General features: G+C 36.6%; 1 protein-coding gene across 5 annotated transcripts in view; it reads left to right on the top strand.

Annotated features, from left to right (window-relative positions):
* Positions 1–22,377, top strand: part of PNPLA8 (patatin like domain 8, phospholipase A2) — a 37,101-nt gene that overhangs the window by 6,430 nt on the left and 8,294 nt on the right. For 4 of the 5 annotated variants that reach the window (XM_015234574.3, XM_072965224.1, XM_072965222.1 and 1 more), the window contains 7 exons: positions 1,984–3,133; positions 3,261–3,410; positions 7,446–7,597; positions 10,977–11,071; positions 13,840–14,011; positions 18,229–18,286; positions 20,385–20,579. In XM_015234574.3, coding sequence (XP_015090060.1) covers positions 2,072–3,133; positions 3,261–3,410; positions 7,446–7,597; positions 10,977–11,071; positions 13,840–14,011; positions 18,229–18,286; positions 20,385–20,579 — 1,884 coding nt within the window. In that variant the 5' untranslated portion in view covers positions 1,984–2,071. The remainder of the gene's footprint in view (positions 1–1,983; positions 3,134–3,260; positions 3,411–7,445; positions 7,598–10,976; positions 11,072–13,839; positions 14,012–18,228; positions 18,287–20,384; positions 20,580–22,377) is intronic. The other variant, XM_015234575.3, reaches the window with a different exon arrangement.

Genomic DNA, 22,377 nt, shown 5'->3' with positions numbered 1-22,377 from the left:
TACATTGAAAGGCAAGAGAAAGGCCATGCATGAGGTGAGGGGGTTGGGTGCTCAGATTAAAAGTAGATACACACTCCATACACAGAGTGTGGGCTGTCTCTGAAGAGGGAGAGAGAGGCACCGTATTGCTGGTTTTTATGGGCTTGGTGGCTTCATATGCTAATAAATGGAAGGGTCAGTCTAAGGAGAAGGGGCTGGGATTCCCAGGAAGTTGACCATTTCCCACTCTTTGACCTTTTGTGGCTAGCCTTGGGATTGCCATATTGCCTGTGGGCGTGTTATTCACCCTGTTAATATATTACAGTGGGCGTATAATTAAGCTCAAGATCTACTGGAAGTTAAATCTCTCATCCTGAGCCTCAAGGCCTAGTGGGGGTTGAATCCTTCACCATTTTGATGTTAATTGCTGTGGCATTCCTTGAATGGCTGTGCCCTGCCCCCTTCCTGTCTCAGAATTGCTGATCAAAGAGTATATGCCTTTAAAATTTGGATAGATAGCATTGAACATTTCCTTAGATACTGTCAGGTAGCCCTCTGTCCCATGTCCCCAGGGCATTATCAATACTGGATATTATCACTCATTTACATTTTACCAAATGAAAGAACACAATATCTATTTTAAACAGCATTTGTATTGTGGTTATGATCCCTTTGTCTGTTAGATGGTGCACGTGGCTTCTTCTAGTCTGACTTCTTGATTAAATAAGCACTTATTACCAGACAGTGGAATCTTCTTTACATGGCTGTCTCCAGCTCTAGACTGAAAGTTTCTTTGTGTCCTGTTTGTGGTCTCAGTATCTAGCACCATGTCTGGTGTAGCTTTGTTGTTATTGAACCTAGTTTCCTGTGCCTGATGCACGGTGAGGCCAAACCAACCAAAATATCAGTTTGGAGCGGGGAGAAAGGTTTATTGCAAGGGCCGTGTGAGAACTGTCGCTCACTCTCAAAAGACCCGAACTCCCTGATAGGTTTCAGGGAAGAGTTTCTATGGCAAAATCAGGGGTGGGGGGGTGGGGTCTGCAGGGTGTGTGACTTTTCTCTGATTGGTTGGTGGGGTAACAGAGTGGTGTTTCAGGAATCTCAACCATCAGCCGTCTGGTTCCAACCAGTCTGGGGTCCACAGCTTGTGCTCAGCCTGGAGTGACCCTCCTCTATCTGGGTGGGGGCCTTGGTTCCTGTAGAGGAATTCAGAGTTGTGTATCAAGTGGTTATGCACACCAGCCCACCCCAGGAGGAGCCGGACCTTGCCCCATCTCTGCACTACTGTTTCTTTCTGCATTCCTTCACTCCCTTGACTAGTAACTGTTTGAATCTGCCCTTTGGAACTCAGGGAAGGTCTAGGACGCAAAAGCTTTTTTTCCTACATACAAGAAACTGGGGACACAGAAAGGCTTTTGTGCCCGAGAGGGCTCCGCAGGGTCCTGCTCTGGTTTCCATCCCCCCTTTTCTTTGATACTTCTCAGTCTTGAGGGGAACAGAAGTTGGACAAGAAAATAATGTTTTAGCTAGAGAGGTTAATCAAACTCAGCAGAGGAACTTGATTTTATGGGGACTAGGTTTCAGACTAAATAGTCTACATACAGATGGTTTGCAATGAATAAAAGACTTGACTCTTCAAAGAACTTAAAGTCTGTTATCACATAAAGTAGTCAAGACTTTAACAAAAAGGAAGAAAAATAGCAGATTATCTAAATTGCATATTCAGTTTTGTGGCGTAGGAAACCTTACCTACTGGGTAGCTTCCCTCAATCAGTTTTCATGAAACATCCTGCTGCTCATTTTCTTTATTCATTGTACTGAGAGATGAGTTATTTTCTGTTAGCTTAAAAGTGAAATCAGCCATTATCAGCCACAATGGGAATATATCATTCTGTCTTCTTTTGAGACAATGTGCTGAGTTTAGTTCAAGTAGTAATGTATTTTATCTCTTACCCAATTTCAGTTTTACCTTGAATCCTAATTTTTTTTTTCTTGCCATTTCAGGTAAGACCATGAATTATGGCATTTCTTAAATGAAGCATTCAGGAATGAAGTGACAGTTGTAACATAGAAAATAAATGATTTTTAAGTTATGTCTATTAATTTGACTATAGATATATATTATATTTACCTCCTTAGTAATGTGAGAAGTCTTTGTGGGAAGCAGAGAAGCAAGCCGCTGCATTTCTTGTGCTCACCTAAATATCACTGGAGGATAAGCCACATCAGTCTGCAAGGAGGTTCTCATACAAGCAAAATAAGATGTAAATGGACCAAAAGTGAGGCACATCCTTGCAGTAAGCACTGTTGCTATCCTAGCAACCATGGTTTGCATATTGGAATTTTGAGACTTAGCACTTCCGCTCCCAAGGGCCTTACAAAAGTGAGCCTTCGTATGTCCCGTATTAAAAGTACTTTGAACTCCGTTTCAAAGGCTGTTTTCGGCAATCAGAATGAAATGATCTCTCGTTTGGCTCAATTTAAGCCAAGTTCTCGAATATTAAGAAAAGTATCAGATAGTGGCTGGTTCAAACAGAAGACCATTAAACAAACCATCAAATTTCTGAAAAAATACAGCGACCAATCAGCAGAAAAGAGTTCTTTCCCAGAAAAGCAGAGTCACATTCTAGATAAAGAAGATACAGGTAAACAAAGCCTTTTCCATTACACAAGTAATATCACCACAAAATTTGGAGAGTCATTCTACTTTTTGTCACATCATATTAATTCCTACTTCAAGCGGGAGGAAGAAATGTCTCAAGAAAAGGAAAAGAAACATTTCCAGGACAAATCAGAACTTGAACTTAAAAAGGTCGAAGAAGAGAAATCCAGTTCCCCAGATGCCAGTGTCCTGACTGAAAAGAAGCTGGGCTCAGAAGCCGCTTCGAGTACAGAGGATGAGCCTGCAGGTCCCAGTGGAACACCTGAGGTTCTTCCTGTCTCCACAAAACAAAGTATTGCTAACTTTCTTTCCCGTCCCACCGAAGGAGTACAAGCTTTAGTAGGTGGTTATATCGGTGGACTTGTCCCCAAATTAAAGTATGATTCAAAGAGCCAGTCGGAAGAGCAGGAGGAGGCGGTCAAAGCTGAGCAGGCCGTCAGCAAAGACAAACATGCCGAGGAGAAAAGGCGGCTCTCTCTTCAGCGAGAAAAGGCAAGCTGTTACTCAGTTTGGTTTTAAATTTCATCTCCCAGTGGGACCTAAGAAACTCTAATCATTTGTTGGTATTACTAGAACAGCTTCATATTATAATCATATGTATTTTAATATGTCTTTCTAGATCATTGCCAGAGTGAGCATTGATAACAGAACCCGGGCGTTAGTTCAGGCGTTGAGAAGGACAACTGACCCAAGGCTCTGCATTAATAGGGTTGAGGAACTGACTTTCCATCTTCTAGAATTTCCTGAAGGCAAAGGAGTGGCTGTCAAGGTAATTCTAATTACCTTTAATCTGTTTTTTTTTTTCTTGGAATAGAAATATTAATAAACCTTCAGAAATGGAGAAGGCAGTGCCTGTCATTTTTTTATTTAAATATTTTTGTGTTTTTGTCATACATGTGATGTGTTGCATATTCAGTAATTGCCTCATGTATTCTATGATATGCATTATGCTAAGAAGCTCCCTTTTATTCTGTGATATAAATTATGCTTCTAGTACTAATATCTATACTTTGAGTTTGAAATAGAAGATAACTCTCAGTATATTAGTTGAATTGCCTAAGGGCTGCCATGTTTTTCTTAAATGCAGTGTACGTTTTATACTATGTAAGTACTCTTTTTAAGACAGGAGTCATAATTCATAAGACCACTGCTAATTTTTATTTCATGATCTTTTTGTATTTGAAAGTCTAAGAATTTTAATGATCTTATTGATCATTGAATTGGTGATCCTATTAATAAAACAATTAGCTTTTCCTTGTCTCAGTTTTTTCAAATATAAAACCATGAAGATAATGTAAGCCCCTTTAAATAGACTGTTTTCAGAGAAATCCTATAAAATGTGAATGATGCAGTTAAGTCTCTTTGCATCTTAGATTATTTGCAATATATAGTGAACAATTTGGAAATACCATATAATGAATAGATAATGTTAACATTTCATTAGAGATCTGTTAGTATTTATTTTTAACTTGCCATCCAGAAAATTATAAGTGAAATTTGTTCACATTTATTCAACTTTTTGATAACCATCTTACTGAAAAATTATGTTTTTGAATAATGTACCTTTCTGTAGTTTTATATTGTATAATACATACATTATAATAGCTAAACTTTAGAATTTCATGGACATGAAATTTGAGGTTATCTTTTATAAATATGTAATCTTACCTAAAAGATAAATTTTCCAAATATCGATATGCTTTTAAGTCATTTAACATTGCAGTGATATACTGGAAGCAGAGCTCTAAGATGGAATTGCATACTTTAAGGAACTTTAAAAAAAACTTTTTATTGAAGTATATATAATACACATGCAGTTGTAAGTATACAGTTCATTGAGTTTTCATATACGCCCATATAACTAGCACCCAGATGTCGAACAGAATTTATCAGCACTTCAGAAGCCTCACTTGGGCCCCCTTTCAGTCACAGTCTCCCCAGAAGTAATCAGATTAGTTTGCCTGTTTCTGTACATTATATAAACTATTACAATTGCCTTCTTTCACTCAACATGCTGGTAGGAATCTTTCACATTGTTGTGGGTAGTTGTAGGTCATTCATTCTCGTTGCTTTTATACTCCATGGTGTGAGTGTATCACAGCTCATTTGTTCACTGTGCTGGTGATGGATTTCTTGCTGGTTTTCAGTTTTAGTCTATCATGACTAGTTTGCTGATAGAAACTTGGGGAACTCTTACTGTTTTCCATAACTGACCCCAAATCTCAGGACCCTTCCGTCCCGGGGAGACACATGATGTGTGTTTTCTTGTAGAGCGGCTCGCCTGGATTTACCGGGCTTCATCCTCACTGATACACTTCATGTACTCCTCTTTCCTTTTCATTTCCTGAACACCGGAATTTAAAGACTTGACTGAGTTAAGCATTTTCTTGTTAGAGCACATTGTAGATGATGTGATGTCCCTCATACTGCGTCATGCCAGAACACGCACAACTGGGTGAGTAACCATTAGTAATGCTAAGAGTGACCCCTGGACTAGGGGGATTACAGTCTGATCTTTTCATTGGATGGTTAGGCTAGAACCATTATCCCATCAGTCACTAACCTAATTGTTCCCAGAACTAGTCATTTTATTAAGGTTGCAGAATGATAGATTTCTAATTCTGTCATCCTTCTGCATTACAATTGATACTCTCCTGTAAAAGTAGAGCTTTTCTTCACTAGCTGAAGCTGTTTGGATTCTCTCAAAGACCAATGTTGCTGGAAAAGCAAAAAATGCTTAATTTATTTCTACTTAGTCACCAGCTTTCAAAGTAAAGAGTTTTAAAAGCTGCCTCAATGGTGAGATGAACTTTTGGCATTTTTTTCTTTTTGGTTGTCATTATGAAGTCATAGTTTTTCTTAAACTTTTTAACTTAAAAAAATATGTATACAGAAAAGAATATAGCTCCATGGATTTTCAAGAATTGAACATATAAAAACCACCCAATTAAGAAACAGAATTTTACCAGCACTCCAAAAGCCCCTTTGTGCCCCTTTCCAATCACTGTCTTTAAAAAGATTGACCAATTTTTTTGATTTCCAGCAGTGTAGATTAGTTGTACCTCTTTCTGCATGTTATATAAATGGAATGAATGTGGTGCATTCTTCCATTGATTTGGGCTTTCTTGATTTTCCCTCAATGTCTTAGTCCATTTGGGCCACTATAATGAAATACCATCAACTGCGTAGCTTATAAACAACAGAAATTGATTTCTCAGAGTTCTAGAAGCTGCAAGTCAAGGTCAGGGCACCAACATGAGTGCTTTGTGGTGAGGGCCCTCTTCTTGGCTCACAGCTGGCACCTTCTCACTTAGTGGCCTGGGCAAGGGCTCTCTCTGGGGCCTCTTTTATAAGGGCACTAATCCCCGTTCCTGAAGACTCCACCCTCATGACCTAAGCACCTCCCTAAGGCTTCACCTCCTAATACTATCATTTGGGGAGGGTTAGGATTTCGACATAAGGAATTTTGAGAGGACACAAATATTCAGACCACAGCACTTGATATTTAAAAACCTTTCAATATAGATATCTTGCACATCTTTCATTAGGTTTTTTAAAAATTTAATTCCTGGGCATATGATGTTTGGGGATGGTAATTTTATTTTTGTTATTTTTATTTTAATATATTTTACTAATATCAGGATCACTTCTTGATCTTTTATTTGGTACTAGTTTCACAAACCTTATAATTTTTCTGGATGCTGGACATTGTGAATTTTTAAAAATGGCATAGGATCTAGACCATATCAGATAATTTCTTTTTCCAGAGATAGTCTATTTGTTCCTCTGCTTGACATACAGAGTGGGACACTGATAATCTTAATTCAGTTAGGATCAGAGCTGGGCAGTGCCTGGCTTACAGTTTGTTGACATTTCTAGTTTGCCCTGTTTTTAGGGCACATTGAGAGCCTGCTGTGTTCACTACCACCACCACCTCCTTGAGCCCTAAAATCTCAAGAATACAGAAAATTCCATCCTCATTTTCAGAGATTTTCAGCCTAGCTTTTTAACTTCCCACACTACATAATTAAAGAATCCAGCAAATGTCCTGAGGTGAAACCGGTCATGTGATTGAGGCCCCTCGAGTCCTCAGTTTAACTTGGGGTGCTGACCAGATGAGATGCTTCCATATATAGAAGCTAGAATCTTCGATAAACTCAACATAGAATCCTTAAGGATTTAAGCTCTTGCCTCTGATCAGCAGTAGGAAGTTAAACTCTTAGAATCTTGAAGTCCTAGTTCTGTTTAAACTAATTATTTAATTGCTCCAATTTCTGCCTTCTACCTTAGTTTTATTTTTTAATTAACATTTGTTGATAGTTCACTATGAGCAAACTTTGTATGCCTTGTCTTTTGTGTGCAGTGTACACAGGATGGTTTATTTTGTCTTTTAACAACAAATTTAGTTTCCTGTAATTACTATGAGGCAGTTTGATTTGCTTAACTTTAGGATTTGGACATAATATTGTATAAAATTTACCATGTTAACCTTTTGTTATAACAATTAATACTTCGTAAATTTGTGTTAAGCCAGTTGTATTTTCTCTAATTGTTAAGCATTGCACCTTTTAAAGAAAATACTGGGCTAGAGGTTAATTTTTGACTTAGATGTTAGGACAAATATATTCTAGGTATTAATTGGCATTAACATGTCAAAAACTAATCTATCATTTAAAATTACTGAGAGTAATAAACAGTGGCACCCTGCTTATCTGTGATGATCTACATGTGTTGGTTAAAAATAATCATACGTTGTCACTCTTGATTTGACAAAAGCAACAAAATATCTTTTCTCTCAATATAGGAGAAAATTATTCCATATTTACTACGATTGAGACAAATTAAGGATGAAACTCTTCAGGCTGCAGTTAGAGAAATTTTGGCCTTAATTGGCTACGTGGATCCAGTGAAAGGAAGAGGAATCCGGATTCTCACGATTGACGGTGGAGGAACAAGGTAAGGCTAGAAAAATGATTTTTTTAAAACTATAGACCCAAAATACTAAAAATAGAACTGCCATATTATCCGACAATTTCACTGCTGGGTATTTATCTGAAGGAAACGAAAACACTAATATGAAAAGATATATGCACCCCTATGTTTATTGTAGCATTATTTACAATAGCCAAGGTATAGAAACAACCTGTGTCCATCGATGTTTGAATGGCTGAAGAATACGTGAGGGTTGTACACACACACAGACATACACACACGTACACACACACACATACATGCATATACACACACACACATACATATATAGGTACGTATTACACAGTGGAGTACTACTGAACCATAAAAAAGAATGAAATCTTGCCATTTGTGACAGCGTGGGTAGAACTTGAAGTTATTATGCTAAGTGAAGTAAGTCAGACAGGGAAAGACAAATACCATATGATTTCACTTCCATGTGGAATCTAAGAAAGTAAATCAAGACAAAACTCAGATACAGAGAACAGATGGGTGGTTGCCAGGTGGAAGGGTCCTGGAGGGTATGGGAAATGGGTGAAGGGGATCAAAAGGTACAAACTTGCACCTATAAAATAAGTCATGAGAATGTAATGTATAGCATGGGGAATATAGTCAATAATTATAAGTATAAAAAAATTTAAAAGCAAAGTAAATCTTAAAAGTTCTCATCAGAAGGAAAAAAAATTTTATAACTTTGGTGGCAGATGGTAAATAGACTTATTGGGGTGACCATTTTACAGTGCAAATGAATGTCAAATCATTATGTTGTATACATGAAACTAATATAATGTTGTAAAGTTATACTTTAATTGGGGAAAAAAAAACAACCTGTAGATCCAATTTAGGCTTAGGAATTTTTTTAACTGATTCAATGTTACTGTATATCATTATAAATCAAAATTTTAAAATAAAACATGAAATAGTTCTTAATTTACTAATTTATCAGTCTAAAAACTTCTTCATTGAATTTCTTTTTATTTTAATGTGACCTAGTATTAATAGTTTCATTTGCTCTTTTCAGGCCTTTTTGGTAGTTTAGGACAGTTTATCAACCATGATTCTCTTAAAATCTTGGCAGTGGTCTGTAACATTAGCTTTCTTTTATTATACTGACCTTACCCATGTGTATCAGTCAACTAGGCACTTAGGTAAAGTGATTATAGGAAAAGGAGCCTGTATCAGTAACTTCCTTCCTGACTCCTGACATCTTCACTTGCAGATGCCGGTTCTGGTGCCACACAAGGAATGTTGAATGCATTCTTAGCTCAGAACAAGCTCATTTCACCATCAGGCTGCATTCTTGCTGGCAGTCCCCTGCTCCCTATTCTGTCTTAGTTTCATGGTCCTTCCTTCTTGTTGGCGAGATACTCTGGCTTGACTTGATGAACCTTTCCCTCCGAATTTTCTAGCTTGTGTTCCAGTTCCCCCACCATTTCTACTCTTACCTTAAGAGGCAACAACTAGAAAAATCAAAGTATATTATTGAGTAGTAATGGGTGCTATGAAAAAATAAAGGGATAGAGAGTAAACAGTGCTATTTTAAGGAGTGATCATGACTGTGACTTTTTGAAAAGATAAATTTTGAATAGAGATCTGAAAGAAGACCATTAAGGAACATTCAGATGTCTGTTTAGAGAAAGGGAGGTATATAGTGAGATGTTTTTGACCGATAAGTGTTTGATTTCATAGAACAGGAGTTTTATTAGTCATACAGGGAGGAAATTAGAGTGAAGATATTTGAGAAAATCTAGAGATTGGTTAGGATGAAGGTGGATTTAGGTCAGTGGTTCTCCCCTGGAGGTGAATTTGCTCCCTAGACGGTATTAACTGGCAAGTGTCTGGAGACATTTTTAGTTGCTGGGGACTGACTGCTTCTTGCATTTTGTGAGAAGAGGACGGTTGGTGCTAAATAACCTACGGTGCTTAGGAGAGCCCCTACAGCGAAGGATTATCTGGCCCAAAATGTCAGTAGTGTTGCTGTTGAGAAGCCTCGGTTTAGGGGAATATGAGAAAGCAGCCAGAATGGGAAATTTGTGTGGAAAGAAGTAAGATAGGAAGGCTTGTGAGAAAAAGAACCCACATCTTCTATTTCTTTTGTATGAGAGAGCCTGATACGGTGTTAGTCATATAAAATCAGTGTGGTAAGAATATTTATTTCTAAATTTGCCCTGCATTAATTTGTAAATATGGCATTTTAAAATATTTTCTTCTTGCTTATACGAGTAAAACTTGGGAGGGGGAAAAAAGAAGTACAAAGAAAACCAAACCAAACAATCCTGGCTCACAATTAATTCCAAGATTATTTTTCATACTTTGATTTATTTCTTCAGAATTCTTTTCTTTGTGAATATGTATGTGTATGTTTTATTTCCTTTTCATAAGGTAATGGAGTTCGCATTGTTAAGTATATTTCGTCCAGCATTACCTTTAATTCTTCATGTCTCACATTGAATTCATGATTGTAGCTCTCTCATAAGCCATCTCGTCTTCTCTTACCTCTCTTCAAATCCACATTACTTCTCACAATTAAAAAAAAAATCTACCTTTCATTTTCTACTTTAATCATACAATATTTTCTAGTGACTCTCTGCTTGCAGCATCAAAGCAGTTTGACACTCTAAATTTTATTATGTGATGCCTGACTAATGTTGAGTTCCCGGACTTCTCTGCCGCACACCTTATTTTGGGATGAGAACTTTTCATTGTTTCTGTATGTCCTCCCAGTATTAAGATCGTCCACGTGTTAACACACAGCCTGATTGGCCTACACCTCCTAGGCTATTTCATCTTTCTTATTCCTTCGTGAAGCCACTCACTGCCTTTGGCAAGGATCCAGAAATGAACAGAGTCAGCAGCACAACTCAATACATCCTTAATGCAGAGCATTGTCCTCATGTAGTTGAGAGATTTTTTTAAGATGAATAAATGAAAGAAAGCTTAAGAGTAGGATTAGTGAAATATATAAAACAAAATGTATAGAAGCACAGGTAACCAACTACTGGTGAATGAAGAAACCAACAGATAACATCCCCAAACTGGTGAGTGGAGGTCTGAAGTAATTTCCACAGTTGGACTATTTAACAAAATACCTTACATTGTCATATCTTTGTCGTCTTATTTAAGAGATGCTGGTATAAATTCAAAAACGTGCTGCCGTGACACAGGACTTAACACCATTATTTAGATACTGGATTTTCGAAGGTGATCCAGAGAACTTTGGCAGTTTTAACTGATGTGAATTTATATTACTAGTTTTCACGTTAGCATATAAGCTAGAAAACCAGTTTATAGAATTGTTTTATTCAACAATTTAACTTTCCTTAAAACAGGAATTCTCATTTTTGCCTTTTTATTTTTCCTACAGGGGCGTGGTTGCTCTTCAGACACTACGAAAATTAGTTGAACTTACTCAGAAGCCAGTTCATCAACTCTTTGATTACATTTGTGGTGTAAGCACAGGTAATCGCTTTTGTATGGAAAAATGAGTGCATTAAGGAAAAGAATGTTAAGCACTTCTTTTTAAGGTCATGGTTATTTCCTGAAATGATGGATATTGGTTTCATATTTTGATAATGAATAATCCTCTGATTTGCTTAATGAACTTTTAAAAAATTTTTTTGGGAGTAAGTTAACATTCAGAAATAGATTTTAACATGCTTTTCTAATGTGTTTTAAATAAGCCACAGTGACAGTTGCAAATTATGAATTATTGCTTTATGGCATAGTCACCTGAAGAAAAGTGATGAAATGGAAGGAAGGTAGTTACTCAAGATTGTACTTGAACCAATGGGACATTAAAGCTGGATAAGATTTTACTTTGTTTTAAAAGATGTCCCTCTTTAAGGAAATTGCTTCTTACATCCTTTATCTGGTTGTTTGAAATCAAAATTTAAATTGATAAATATGAGAATCTGTGTTTTTTTAAAAGCTACTTTTTAATATTGCTAGTCGATGTGTACCTAAAATTGTAATTGTTTGTATAGAAGAAATTGGCATCTTAGAATACGATTGTTTCCCAGTAATATCCTTGTTTTCACTGACTCGCCATCAGATGCATTTTTGTTTTCTTTTCTGTTTGCTGTGTTTTTTTATTTCCTGCATCAGCTCTCTCGCCCATGTTTCAGCCCTGCCCCGCCCCAGCGCGTACGTGACGCCTCTCAGGGTGCCTGTAGGTATTGCTTCCCTCCCAGTAACACCCAAGCACGACTGGTTGCAGATCCTTGCTGTATGTTTTACCACCTGACCTAAGAATTTCTCACTTTACATTAGTTTATCTTCACAAGCTATGGGTTCTATTTTTTCTCATTCTTTTTAATTATAGTAGTAGTTCTAAATACCACTAGCTACAAAACCAAATGATTTCTCTACATTATCTGTGTCAAGTATGACTGATATTCCCAAAGGGCATGTTCACTGATGCTCCATTGTGAGAACTAAATGAGAGCTGCTGTAGGGAAGATTCAGAAGCATAAGGAGTCGGTGACTCCTGCAATGTTCCACTGAACATTGATTCCTCAAGCTGATAGCCACCTTGGAGAAGGTTCTGTTGAAGGAAGTTGAACAGGTCTCTTTACAGAGGTACTTCTGAGGTCTTCCAGTACGTTAAAAATGCACTGTGCCTCCCAGGATAGGAAAATAACATGTACATCCCCAGTTGATATAACTGTGGAAACTTTTCTTAGAGACCTTTCCCAGGGCAAGCATTCTTGTTTTTTTCTTTGAACTATTACCCTGGCCATTTCTGTTAAATTTGGGAATGGTGCTAGCAATTTAAACATGCAGACGTATCTACAAGCTACCTTCCTGCTTTGGCACCATTGTTAGCAGTGGGAGCTCGAAAGAGAATTTTAAATTAAGACATTCATCCATTGAGTAGAATATCAGTTTATGTAATATGCACGTTTCTGTATTTATCACAATACATCTTTTCCACTGTGTCTTCTTGCTTATGTTAACCTCCACTTGTAATCTAGTGCTTATAATTTTCCTTTCCTTTTTCCATTTTGTGTATTCTAATATAGAAATTTTGTTTGCACTCATAGTTTTTATAAAGTTAATAAATTTATATTTAGCTTAAGGATAATGTCCTTACCAGTTCAGTAAAATTCATTTTATAACATCTGTTCATCTTTATAGTAGCTCTTCTTCACAGGAAACTTAATTTTTTTTTGGCAAGTTATTCCTTGTGGTAACTAAAAATTTTCTGCAAATTGAAAAGTAACAATTTCTTTTATATAGTTATGCCATGCATTGTATTTTAAAACAAGCTGACTTATCGCTTACTAGAATAAGACTAAGATTGTGGTGGTGGTTTCATAGGTGTATACATCTGTCAAAATTCATCAAATTGTACGTCTGCAATATTTGTAGTTTACTGTACAGGTATTATACCACACTAAAGGTGTTAGAAAAAAAGACTAAAAATGGTTAAACACATAGAATATTTAAAATGCATCATGCTTAGTGATTTCCTGTTTTTTTCCATTGTTTGCATTCTCAGTGTAAGCAGTGATGCTGTACAGGTCTCTGCTCCCCCCACCCCCACCTGCATCCCCCAAAGTTTCTTCTGCCCTTTTTCTCCTTGGTTCAGGGTTAGGCCAGTTAGGTACACTAGGTGGCAGTGGGTCCTACCACTTAGTTGCAGCTAGGATATGCGATCAGCTATTTAAAAAGACATCCCAGAGACCTAATTTCTTTATTTATTACATTGGTTCCCAGGACCAACCTGAAGGAGTAATTATTTTAATGAATTGGTAAGTTGTCCAATATACTGTATTCTATGACTAAAACTAAGGAATATCTTAAGGTTAGAAAGAACATTATCTACCACAGTATCTTTTATTTTTAAATTGAAATATAGTTGATTTACAATGTTGTGTTCCTGGTGTATGCAATATCTTAATTATATATTATTTAATTTAATGTAGAACAGCACATTTTTATATATTGATCATCATGATTATTGGTTAACATTGATTTAATCTTTTTTGAGGCCTGGTAAAGCCCTTCACAGGTGGCTCTTCCAGGGTTATAAGAACCTGTAAATTTATTTGTTGTTATTATCCTTATTTTACAGATGAAAAAAGTTTGGGCTCCGAGAGGTATAGTAGTCTTTCCCAGGTGACACAAAGTATCAAAAATAGAATTTTAACTGGGTCTGTGAGTCAGGAGATCTTATACGTACTGTAATGTCAGTGCTGATAAAAACTGAGCGTTCTTTCTTTCAGGTGCTATATTAGCATTCATGTTGGGATTGTTCCATATGCCTCTGGATGAATGTGAGGAGCTTTATCGAAAGTTAGGATCAGATGTGTTTTCACAAAATGTCATTGTTGGAACAGTCAAAATGAGTTGGAGCCATGCATTTTATGACAGTCAAGCATGGGAAAACATTCTTAAGTAAGTTATAATTGTGCTTTTTAAAATTGTCTTGACTGTATAGGTAATACGTACACTCATGATTTGGAAAATGTAAAGAAGAATAAATACTACGTGAGAGACAACCCATTACTGTTTTGGTGAATCGTATTCTACTCACCGTTTTCTCAGGTTCACGTGTGTGAACTTTGCGAGTGAAAATTGCGATTGCCTTTTTAAAACTTGAGACCGTACTGTACATAGGACATGCTGGCATCCTGTTGTGTTACTTAAATACAGTTGTCTCTCAGCATCCGCGGGAGGTCAGTTCCAGGACCTGCAAGGATACCAACATCCCCAGGTGCTCAGGTGCCTTATTTAAAATGGCACAGTGGTATTAGTCTTTCTCGAGTCATTAACAGATATTCTTCTAAAAGATTTAATAATTTTTAAACATTTTCGCAAAATATAACAAAGCCATTATACTCACTTTCTAAAAATGTTAAGCATAAAGTAGAGACTTAAAATCACCCACAGTCTTATTCAGAGCTGTAGACCTTGCAGTGTGTTTTCTTCTGGTTTTCTTCCTAGGCTCTGTTCATTTTCATACATGTTTTATGTGGTGAAAATTATGTTGTTATAATTTTCTGTCCTTTCTGCTTTTTTCAGCTTTATTAAAATCCCTTGACAAATTTTTTTATAGACTGCACTGCATTCCCCCATGTGATGTTGCCATATTTTCTTAACCATTTATATTTAGGACATTTATGTTGTTTCTAGTTTTTTGTGATTATGAACACTGCTATGGTAGGAAAATTTACGTTTCTGCCCACACTTCAGAATATATCAGTAAGTCAGTTTGTAGGAAGCATACTTACTGGGTCAATGTTGATGTCTTTTAAAAATAATTATTATATAGGAAATAGAGAATATGTAAAGAAAAACTATGAGAATAACTTACAGTCCTACTAAGAATGAAAGAATTTCTTAGAGATAAAGAAGTGTATGAGTGTGTGAGGTTGTGAGTGTGCATGTGTTTTCATCCCCTTCACAAAACTGGGATGATAACGCACTTGTAGATTTGTATCTCAGCATTTTGTCATGATTGGTTTCCTGTGTCCTTAATTTCTTCCCCCCTGATTCTGGAAAGGAGCGTGGTTTTGTCCATCTTTACCTGCCCAGCATTAAATGTTTTTGAGACATATTTTAATGGTTGTTTACTGTTTTATGGATGTATTACTTTTTGTTTAACAAATTCCCTAATGAAAAAGACGATATTTCAGATATTTTTATAGTTCAAAATCAAGTTTAGGTGAACATTCTACTTCTCTACTTAAATCTCTGGTTATATTTTTAAGGTAAATTTCTTGTGTGAAATTTTGGATCAGAGAATGTACATGTTTCAAGAATCATAAGATAGATGGGTGTATATGTCTGAATTGTTCTTCAGAACAGTTGTCCCAGCTTACCCACCGGCATCAGTTTGTCTTTCTAGTTTATGAAATATTTATGAACACCAAACATTTTAATTTTTAAAACTTAGTTTGAGAGATTTTTAAACTGGTCTTTCCAGTTTGCATCAGTTTTTTGATTATTGATGAGTTTCAACATTTTTGTTTTTTTTTTAATTTTATTTCTTTTTTGTGTGTGAATTTCAAGAGCATAATATTTGCTCATTTTCTGATAAAGACATCACTCACTATGTTATAAATATATTTACCAATTGTTAATTTGAAAACATGCTTTTTAATTAACAGTTCTTTTAATGTGGAGGAGTTTAAGATCTTCATTTAGTCAGATCTTTTCCTTGAATTTTTAGCTTTACTTTGAGTCTTTTCTACCTTGAAATCAGGTAAATCTTTATATTATTTTGTAGTCCTAAGGTTTAGTTAAGTTTATTTTTAATTCTTAGGTCATCTGATGTTTATTCTGATGTATATTGTAAGGAGGGGTCAAACTTAATTTTTTTCTCAAATATTAATTCAAATGTTCCTGTGTCTTTTACCAAGTACTTTTTCATTTTTTTCCCACCAATCTGAAGCACCCCCTTTATTATGTTTTAAATTCTCATCAGCATTACTGAGTCCAAGTTTTTTGTTTTTCTCTATTGATTTTTAAAATTGTTGTCCAGATTCATTAGGCTTAGTTATTAAACCTTTGTGTAATGTTTCTATATTGACATAGCAAGTCTTTTCTTCTTCTTTTTCACAATTCTGTTCACTGTTTTCATTTAATCTCCAAATCCTCAGTTGCTTTTATCACATTAAAAAAAAAAACCCAGTGATATTCTGATTAAAATTACATGAAATGTAGCAGTTATCTTGTGGAATATTGACATCTTTCCAGCTGAGCAGTCCTCCCATCCACTGATGTTGTGTGTGGCTTGTTTTCGGGTTCTACTTCTATGTCTGTTGGAAAAAAATAATTCATATCAATTCTCATAAAATCATAAAATCATAATACTGGTAAGATTTTTTTTTAATGAAGATTTGAAAATTTACTCTAAAACCAGTCTCTGCTATAAAATGTTTTCTCCTTTTGTTACTCATTACAGTATCTTCATGGATTTGCATGTTGCTGTTTCACTGTCGATCTTTCAAAGGCGTCTTTATTTTATTCACAACATTGATAAACCTTCTAAGTGTGTTTAGTTTTGTTTTTTTTTTCTTTCCCTAATTTTCTTTACAGCGTTTGCTGCACAACAAACCCTGCAAAACGTAGTGGTTTAAAACAACTGTGATCTAGTCTCATGATTCCGTGGTCAGGGCGTCTCTTCTTTTCTTGTTTAAACTCATTCATGGCTGCTGACAGCCAGCCGGCAGCTCAGCCGAGGTGGCCGGGACAGCTGGTATCTCTCCATGTGGTCACTCTCGTCCTGGACTTCCTCCCATCGTGGTGGTCTCAGAGCTCCAGTAGGGCAAGCCCCAGTGCATGAGGGCTTATTGAGCTTCAGTTTAATGGCATGTTTGCTGGGGTCGCCATTAACCAGAGCCACTCAAACCAGGGTCTGTGTGGGAAGGGGCTGTATCCAAGGATGTGGAACCAGCAAGTGTGATTCAGTGTGGACCTTACTGTTTTAATCTGGCACACTTACTCCCTGGCTTTTTTTGTCATTTTTTTCTCCCATTGTTTGTTGAGAAAATTTTATGTTTTCTGTGATAATGATTTTGTATTATTTTGGGGACATTGTTTTTAATTATAGCATCAGTAGAATCTAGGAATATTGAGATTTTTTTTTTATTTTGACATCTCTCTAAAATAAGCAATGAATGTTTCTGATTTTCCCTTCAAATGTATATCCATAACAGTTCACTAAAACATTTTAGCTCTGTTTATAAAATCAAGGTTTAAACAAAAAATAAATGTGAACTTTGCTTGAAGTGTGAAAGCAGGTACACTGTATTTATAAAAGATTGTAAAGGATAGATCACTACCTAATGTAGATACTACCCTTATGTGAAATTCACTAGCATTCTAGTTGAAAAACATGAATATTGCTTGAAAAAATGTCATTAGTTATTTTTTTTCTTTTCTTTTCTTTTTTTTTTACTGAGGCAGGTTAATTAAAAAAACCATAGTCTTTACATTCAATACCGGGGGGAAAATACGTAATTTTTAAGTCTGGATAAAATCTGCACTGAAATAAAATTTCCTTGTAATGGAATTGTGAAAATTGCTGCCCAAGGACAATTTCTGTAATGTTGCAGTTAATTCAGCTGCCAGCTCAGATGATTTAAAAAGCATTTTTGGGACAGTGACATTGGCTCTGTATTGCTGAAATAAGCTTAAAGTCTAAATGCTCTCATGTGGTTTTTACAGACTACTCTGTAACTAGTCTACCATATCTTAACACATTCTTAACACAGCCCCTTCATCCTGTCACGAAGACCCTCAAAACAACAGATGTGTTCTGCCTCTGTGCCTTTACTCTGTGTATGTCCTGGCTTTGAATGTGCTGTCTTGGCATCATTGGTGTCCTCAAGCTACTCATCTGTGCATCTTTCCCAGATGCTGCAGCCTGTATTAACGCCCCCCTCAGAACTGTAAATATTTGCAGTTTGAATCAGACTTATTAAGTAACTACAGGTTGTTTAATGTGCACTAGTTGGATTGTAAGCCTCCTAGAGGTGATCTTACATTTTTTTGTCCCTTAGGGTTTTGAAAAATTGTGGGCCAACAGTGTCTCCATAGTGTATGTTCCCAGATGTTAGGAAATAAAATCACTTTGACATTAATTTAACTCTTCTTCTTTAATTAAGGGATAGAATGGGATCTTCACTAATGATTGAAACAGCAAGAAACCCCACATGTCCTAAGGTAAGTTTCGAGTCTCTTAAATATAACACCTAGTTGGAACTGAAGGTCAGGTGAAAGGACTTATTCTGAAGGCCCTTTATTAAGGGAAAAATTTCTTAGGAGCCTCTGTTAACAGATTATATTGATTCCTTTTATATTGGGTCCTCCTATGAAGATAGAGAACGTGATCATTAGACCTTTTTTGTATGTCAAGTGAAAGTATAACAAAAGTTTAAGGACATGGAAGACTGGGACCTAATATAAAGGAGAATTATTTTATTATAGAGTTAATCAGATCTGGTGATTTAAGGGAAATTATGGCATTCCCTCTCCTGGATTTTTTGAAAGAAACTTTATGTGCCTCTTAGTATATATTAGATTACTATACAGATGGAATCCCAATTTTTAGAATGTTAATGCCATTAGAATGTGTCTTGGTTTGGCTTCTCTTTTTTTATTTATTTTGTTTGAAACCCGGAATCTGAGTATTACTTGAGTTCTGTGTTCTTTAATAATACCTGTTATTTGACTAAAGAATAGGATTTTTATACCTAGGAATTCCATGCAGCTTGTCTTTATTCTTGGATAATAGACTGTAACCATGAAATGCCAAGTACAGCTTCCTCTACTGCTCCTGCATGCTTGCTTATTCGTACTTTCGTTTATTGTTTGGACGTTAGTTTTGCATCCCATGTGCCAGCACCGTGCTGGGCAGGCACTGTGGATGCACTAGTGAGTAAGTGCAGGCGTGGAGTTTATAGTCCCATAGGGCAAAGTAGGCATTAATCAGATGATCACACGAATGAGAGATTCTTCCTCACACAAAAACAGGTCTCTGAAAGCATGTATTTACAGGGCCATGAGGGAAGGCTCCTACTATAAGGAAATGAGATTTGAGGTCTCAGTGTGAAGGCTGATGAGCGTTCCTGGCAAAGGGAACAGTCTGTATGGGAGGAGTGTGGAGAAACACAGGAACTGAGAGAGTTCCTGAGGACTGGAGCGCCAGGAGCCGAGGGCAGCGGGCGAAATGAGGCTGGAGCAGTAGCTTGGCCAGACCGCGCAAAGCCCTGATGGTGAGATGCACTGGCTCATTGGAGAGGAGCCTGGGGTGCACCTATACCTCTTGTTTGTTCTCCTGTATCTTCAGGGCTTCTTGTGTGTTCGTTTTTAAATTGTGACAGTTGCCAGCTTAAAAAAAGGAAGGAGAATAGGGCGGATGTGAGGGAACCGCAGCCACTTGGAAAAGTAACTCACTCACATGTAAAGCAGCGCCCACACTTCTTGAATGAGCCTGCCTGTGGGCCACTGACAGAAAGACCCTCTGGGTTTTAGTATGTAGCCAACTCTTATCCACCCACGGTGGCTAGAGACACACTTGGATCAGTCACAGGAACTTGGAATGTGACCTTTGGTTTATGAAATAGCAAAGCATGCAGTTCCCTGGCAGGGCTTGGCATGCGGCCCTGACAACTCTGACCTCACCAGTACTTTCAGCTTCTTAAGTTTATACTGTAGATCATGGACAGGTACATCACATTTTTGCATAAATTCAGCTGACATCAGTAACATCTGAGACCCCCGGGTGATAAACATGAGTTCCTTTAATGAAAAATTAGCCAGCTGCCAGTTACTAACTATGATCAGAAAGCCTTGAGAGTTTGTTTAGTGCTAGAGTTTCAGTTAGTTAAGTTGTAATGCCTTCAGAGAGCACAGAAACACAGGCTAATTTGCAAGTAATATGAAAATAGTGTATTTATCTTTAAGTTGTTTTTATTCATGGCTACTACCGCAGTGTCAATTATCATATAAAGGTCTGCAAATTTATGCCTTCTTGAATGTCTTTTTAAATAGCTAATCAAGTCACATAGTCAAAAACATCTTTTATTATTGTTCTCTTATATTTCTCAAAATTGTCTCGGCCCTTGTATCTGTTTTCCTACAAAGAAATACCTGTTCATAAGGATCTGCTTCCTTTTGCTTAACATTGCAGTTATGTGTCACATAAATGTTGATGGGTAGAGTCACAGATTGTTCATTCGTCCTATTAAGTAATATTTAACTTGTTTGCTTCCCAAATATTGCCACTTACTATGTGTATTGTTCTCTTTTAATTCACTAGGTAGCTGCAGTAAGTACCATAGTAAACAGAGGGCTAACGCCAAAAGCTTTTGTGTTCAGAAACTATGGACACTTTCCTGGAACCAACTCTCACTACCTGGGAGGCTGTCAGTATAAGATGTGGCAGGCCATCAGAGCCTCCTCCGCTGCTCCCGGCTACTTCGCAGAGTACGCACTGGGGAATGATCTCCATCAAGTAAGTCGACTGCGAGGCTTGTCTTTTTAAAACTTCACACGATTAGAAAGAATCCACTCACTAAACTTAAAGAGGGATCAACCAAGGAGGCTTTCTTCGTGTGTCCCTGTGGCAAAAGACGTGCAGTACAAGATATTTTCACTTGTTTGCTTTTCTTAAATTAGCAAGCCTTCTGGCTTGAGAGCACAATTTAGGGAAGATTTGTTTGTGTCTTCCCTAATATGATGGCCAGCGACGATCATTTTAATTTGATCGAAAAATGATTGTGTATGCTTGGCTTTCCAAATGTGATAAAAACTAAAAATGAAACACAGGCCCCGAAAATGCAGAACACGGTCTGTTTGACGGTTTTGGTGGACATATTTTGAAAGACAGGATGTAATAAAATAATAATAGTAGATACTCATTAAGTTAGCCATGTGCCGACACCTATGTGGTCCTTTGCAAGCATTACATCGTTTAATCACCGCTGCTTATGACGCAAATAGGGTTATGTCCATTTTACAAATGAGAAATTGGAGTCTTAAGAAAGTTAAGTAACCAGCCTAAGGTTGTAACTGTTACGATGCCATCTGTAATTATGCTGTATTTAAATTTATGGCTGAATGATCTATAAAGCTGAATATTATTTCTGTAATGTTGAGTTGTATTCTTTTTCTGTGATATAGGCTCATTTACTTGTGGTAAATTTTTCCCTGTCGGGTTTTCCCACTGTTTACAGAAATCTTAACTCATAACCTGCACTAAGTGATTTAAAAAAAAAAATTCAACAAAGCTTTTGGACTGATACTTCCAAAATATATGTTTTTAATATATGTTTAATTTCTTATATAACATCCCACTTAAAATCAGCCTCCTTTGATGGAGTCAGTAACCTTAACTAAAGTGTATGTGTTCTCTTCACTTGGTTTTCAGATACATGCTGAGAAAAAAACTTGTGTTTTGATAAGCATTTTTAGATGTTCAAAAGTTCATAAATCTTCGACATAAACTATATATCAGCTATATAATTTTAATTTACATGTGTCAATGTTACAATAAAACATTTTTATCAACTTTATTTTCTCCCATACTTTTATATAATAGCTTAGATATATTTTCAAATGTTGCAATCAGCAATCTCTTTCTGTCTTTCCGAAGTAATGTCATAATCTTTGTGGTTAAGAGGTTAGAGTAGGGTTCCTTTCGTCTTTGGAAGTCAGTTCAGACTATTTCCTGCCTGGTCAGAGCAGTCATTGCTGAATTATGTAAGGCACGTCCCCTTCCCCCCTTTCTCTGCTCTATTCTGCCCCCTCAGGGCAGAAAGTGCTAGTTGTAGAGTTTGACTTCAGGGCTAATAAGACAAAATAAAATTTTCATTTTAACATGTATCCTGCTGTTTTTAACAACTGTTTCTCCATATCCTGTAGTATTTTTTACCATGTCATAAATGGAAAAATTAACAATGTATTCAAAAATATAATAGTTAAGGTTTTGTAATTTTAAGATGGTTGTCATGCTACAAAATGGCAGTTATGCCAAGTATTAGCGAAAGTCTCAAATGATAAGTTACTGCGTTTCGGGACCATGTGTTCCCAGAATTCAAGCGAAGTTATTTCATTTGCTCTTTATTCTTCATCTAAGAGGAAGTAGTTCTAAGGTTTAATTCAGTCCTGTAGAATACGTACAACCAACCAAAGTGATTCCATGGTTCTTTTTCCATTTCAGATAGACTGACTAGTGATGGTTCTTTCCGTGCGTGGCCATTTTTATACTGATGACCGTAATCTTTGAACTTAGGCTGAGCTACAGATTAAAA

This window comes from Vicugna pacos, chromosome 7 (genome assembly GCF_048564905.1).
Source record: "Vicugna pacos chromosome 7, VicPac4, whole genome shotgun sequence".
In the NCBI taxonomy this organism is placed as follows: Eukaryota; Metazoa; Chordata; class Mammalia; order Artiodactyla; family Camelidae; genus Vicugna; species Vicugna pacos.
The sequence above is the reverse complement of the archived record's forward strand: the minus strand, read 5'-3'. Positions and strand labels throughout refer to the sequence as shown.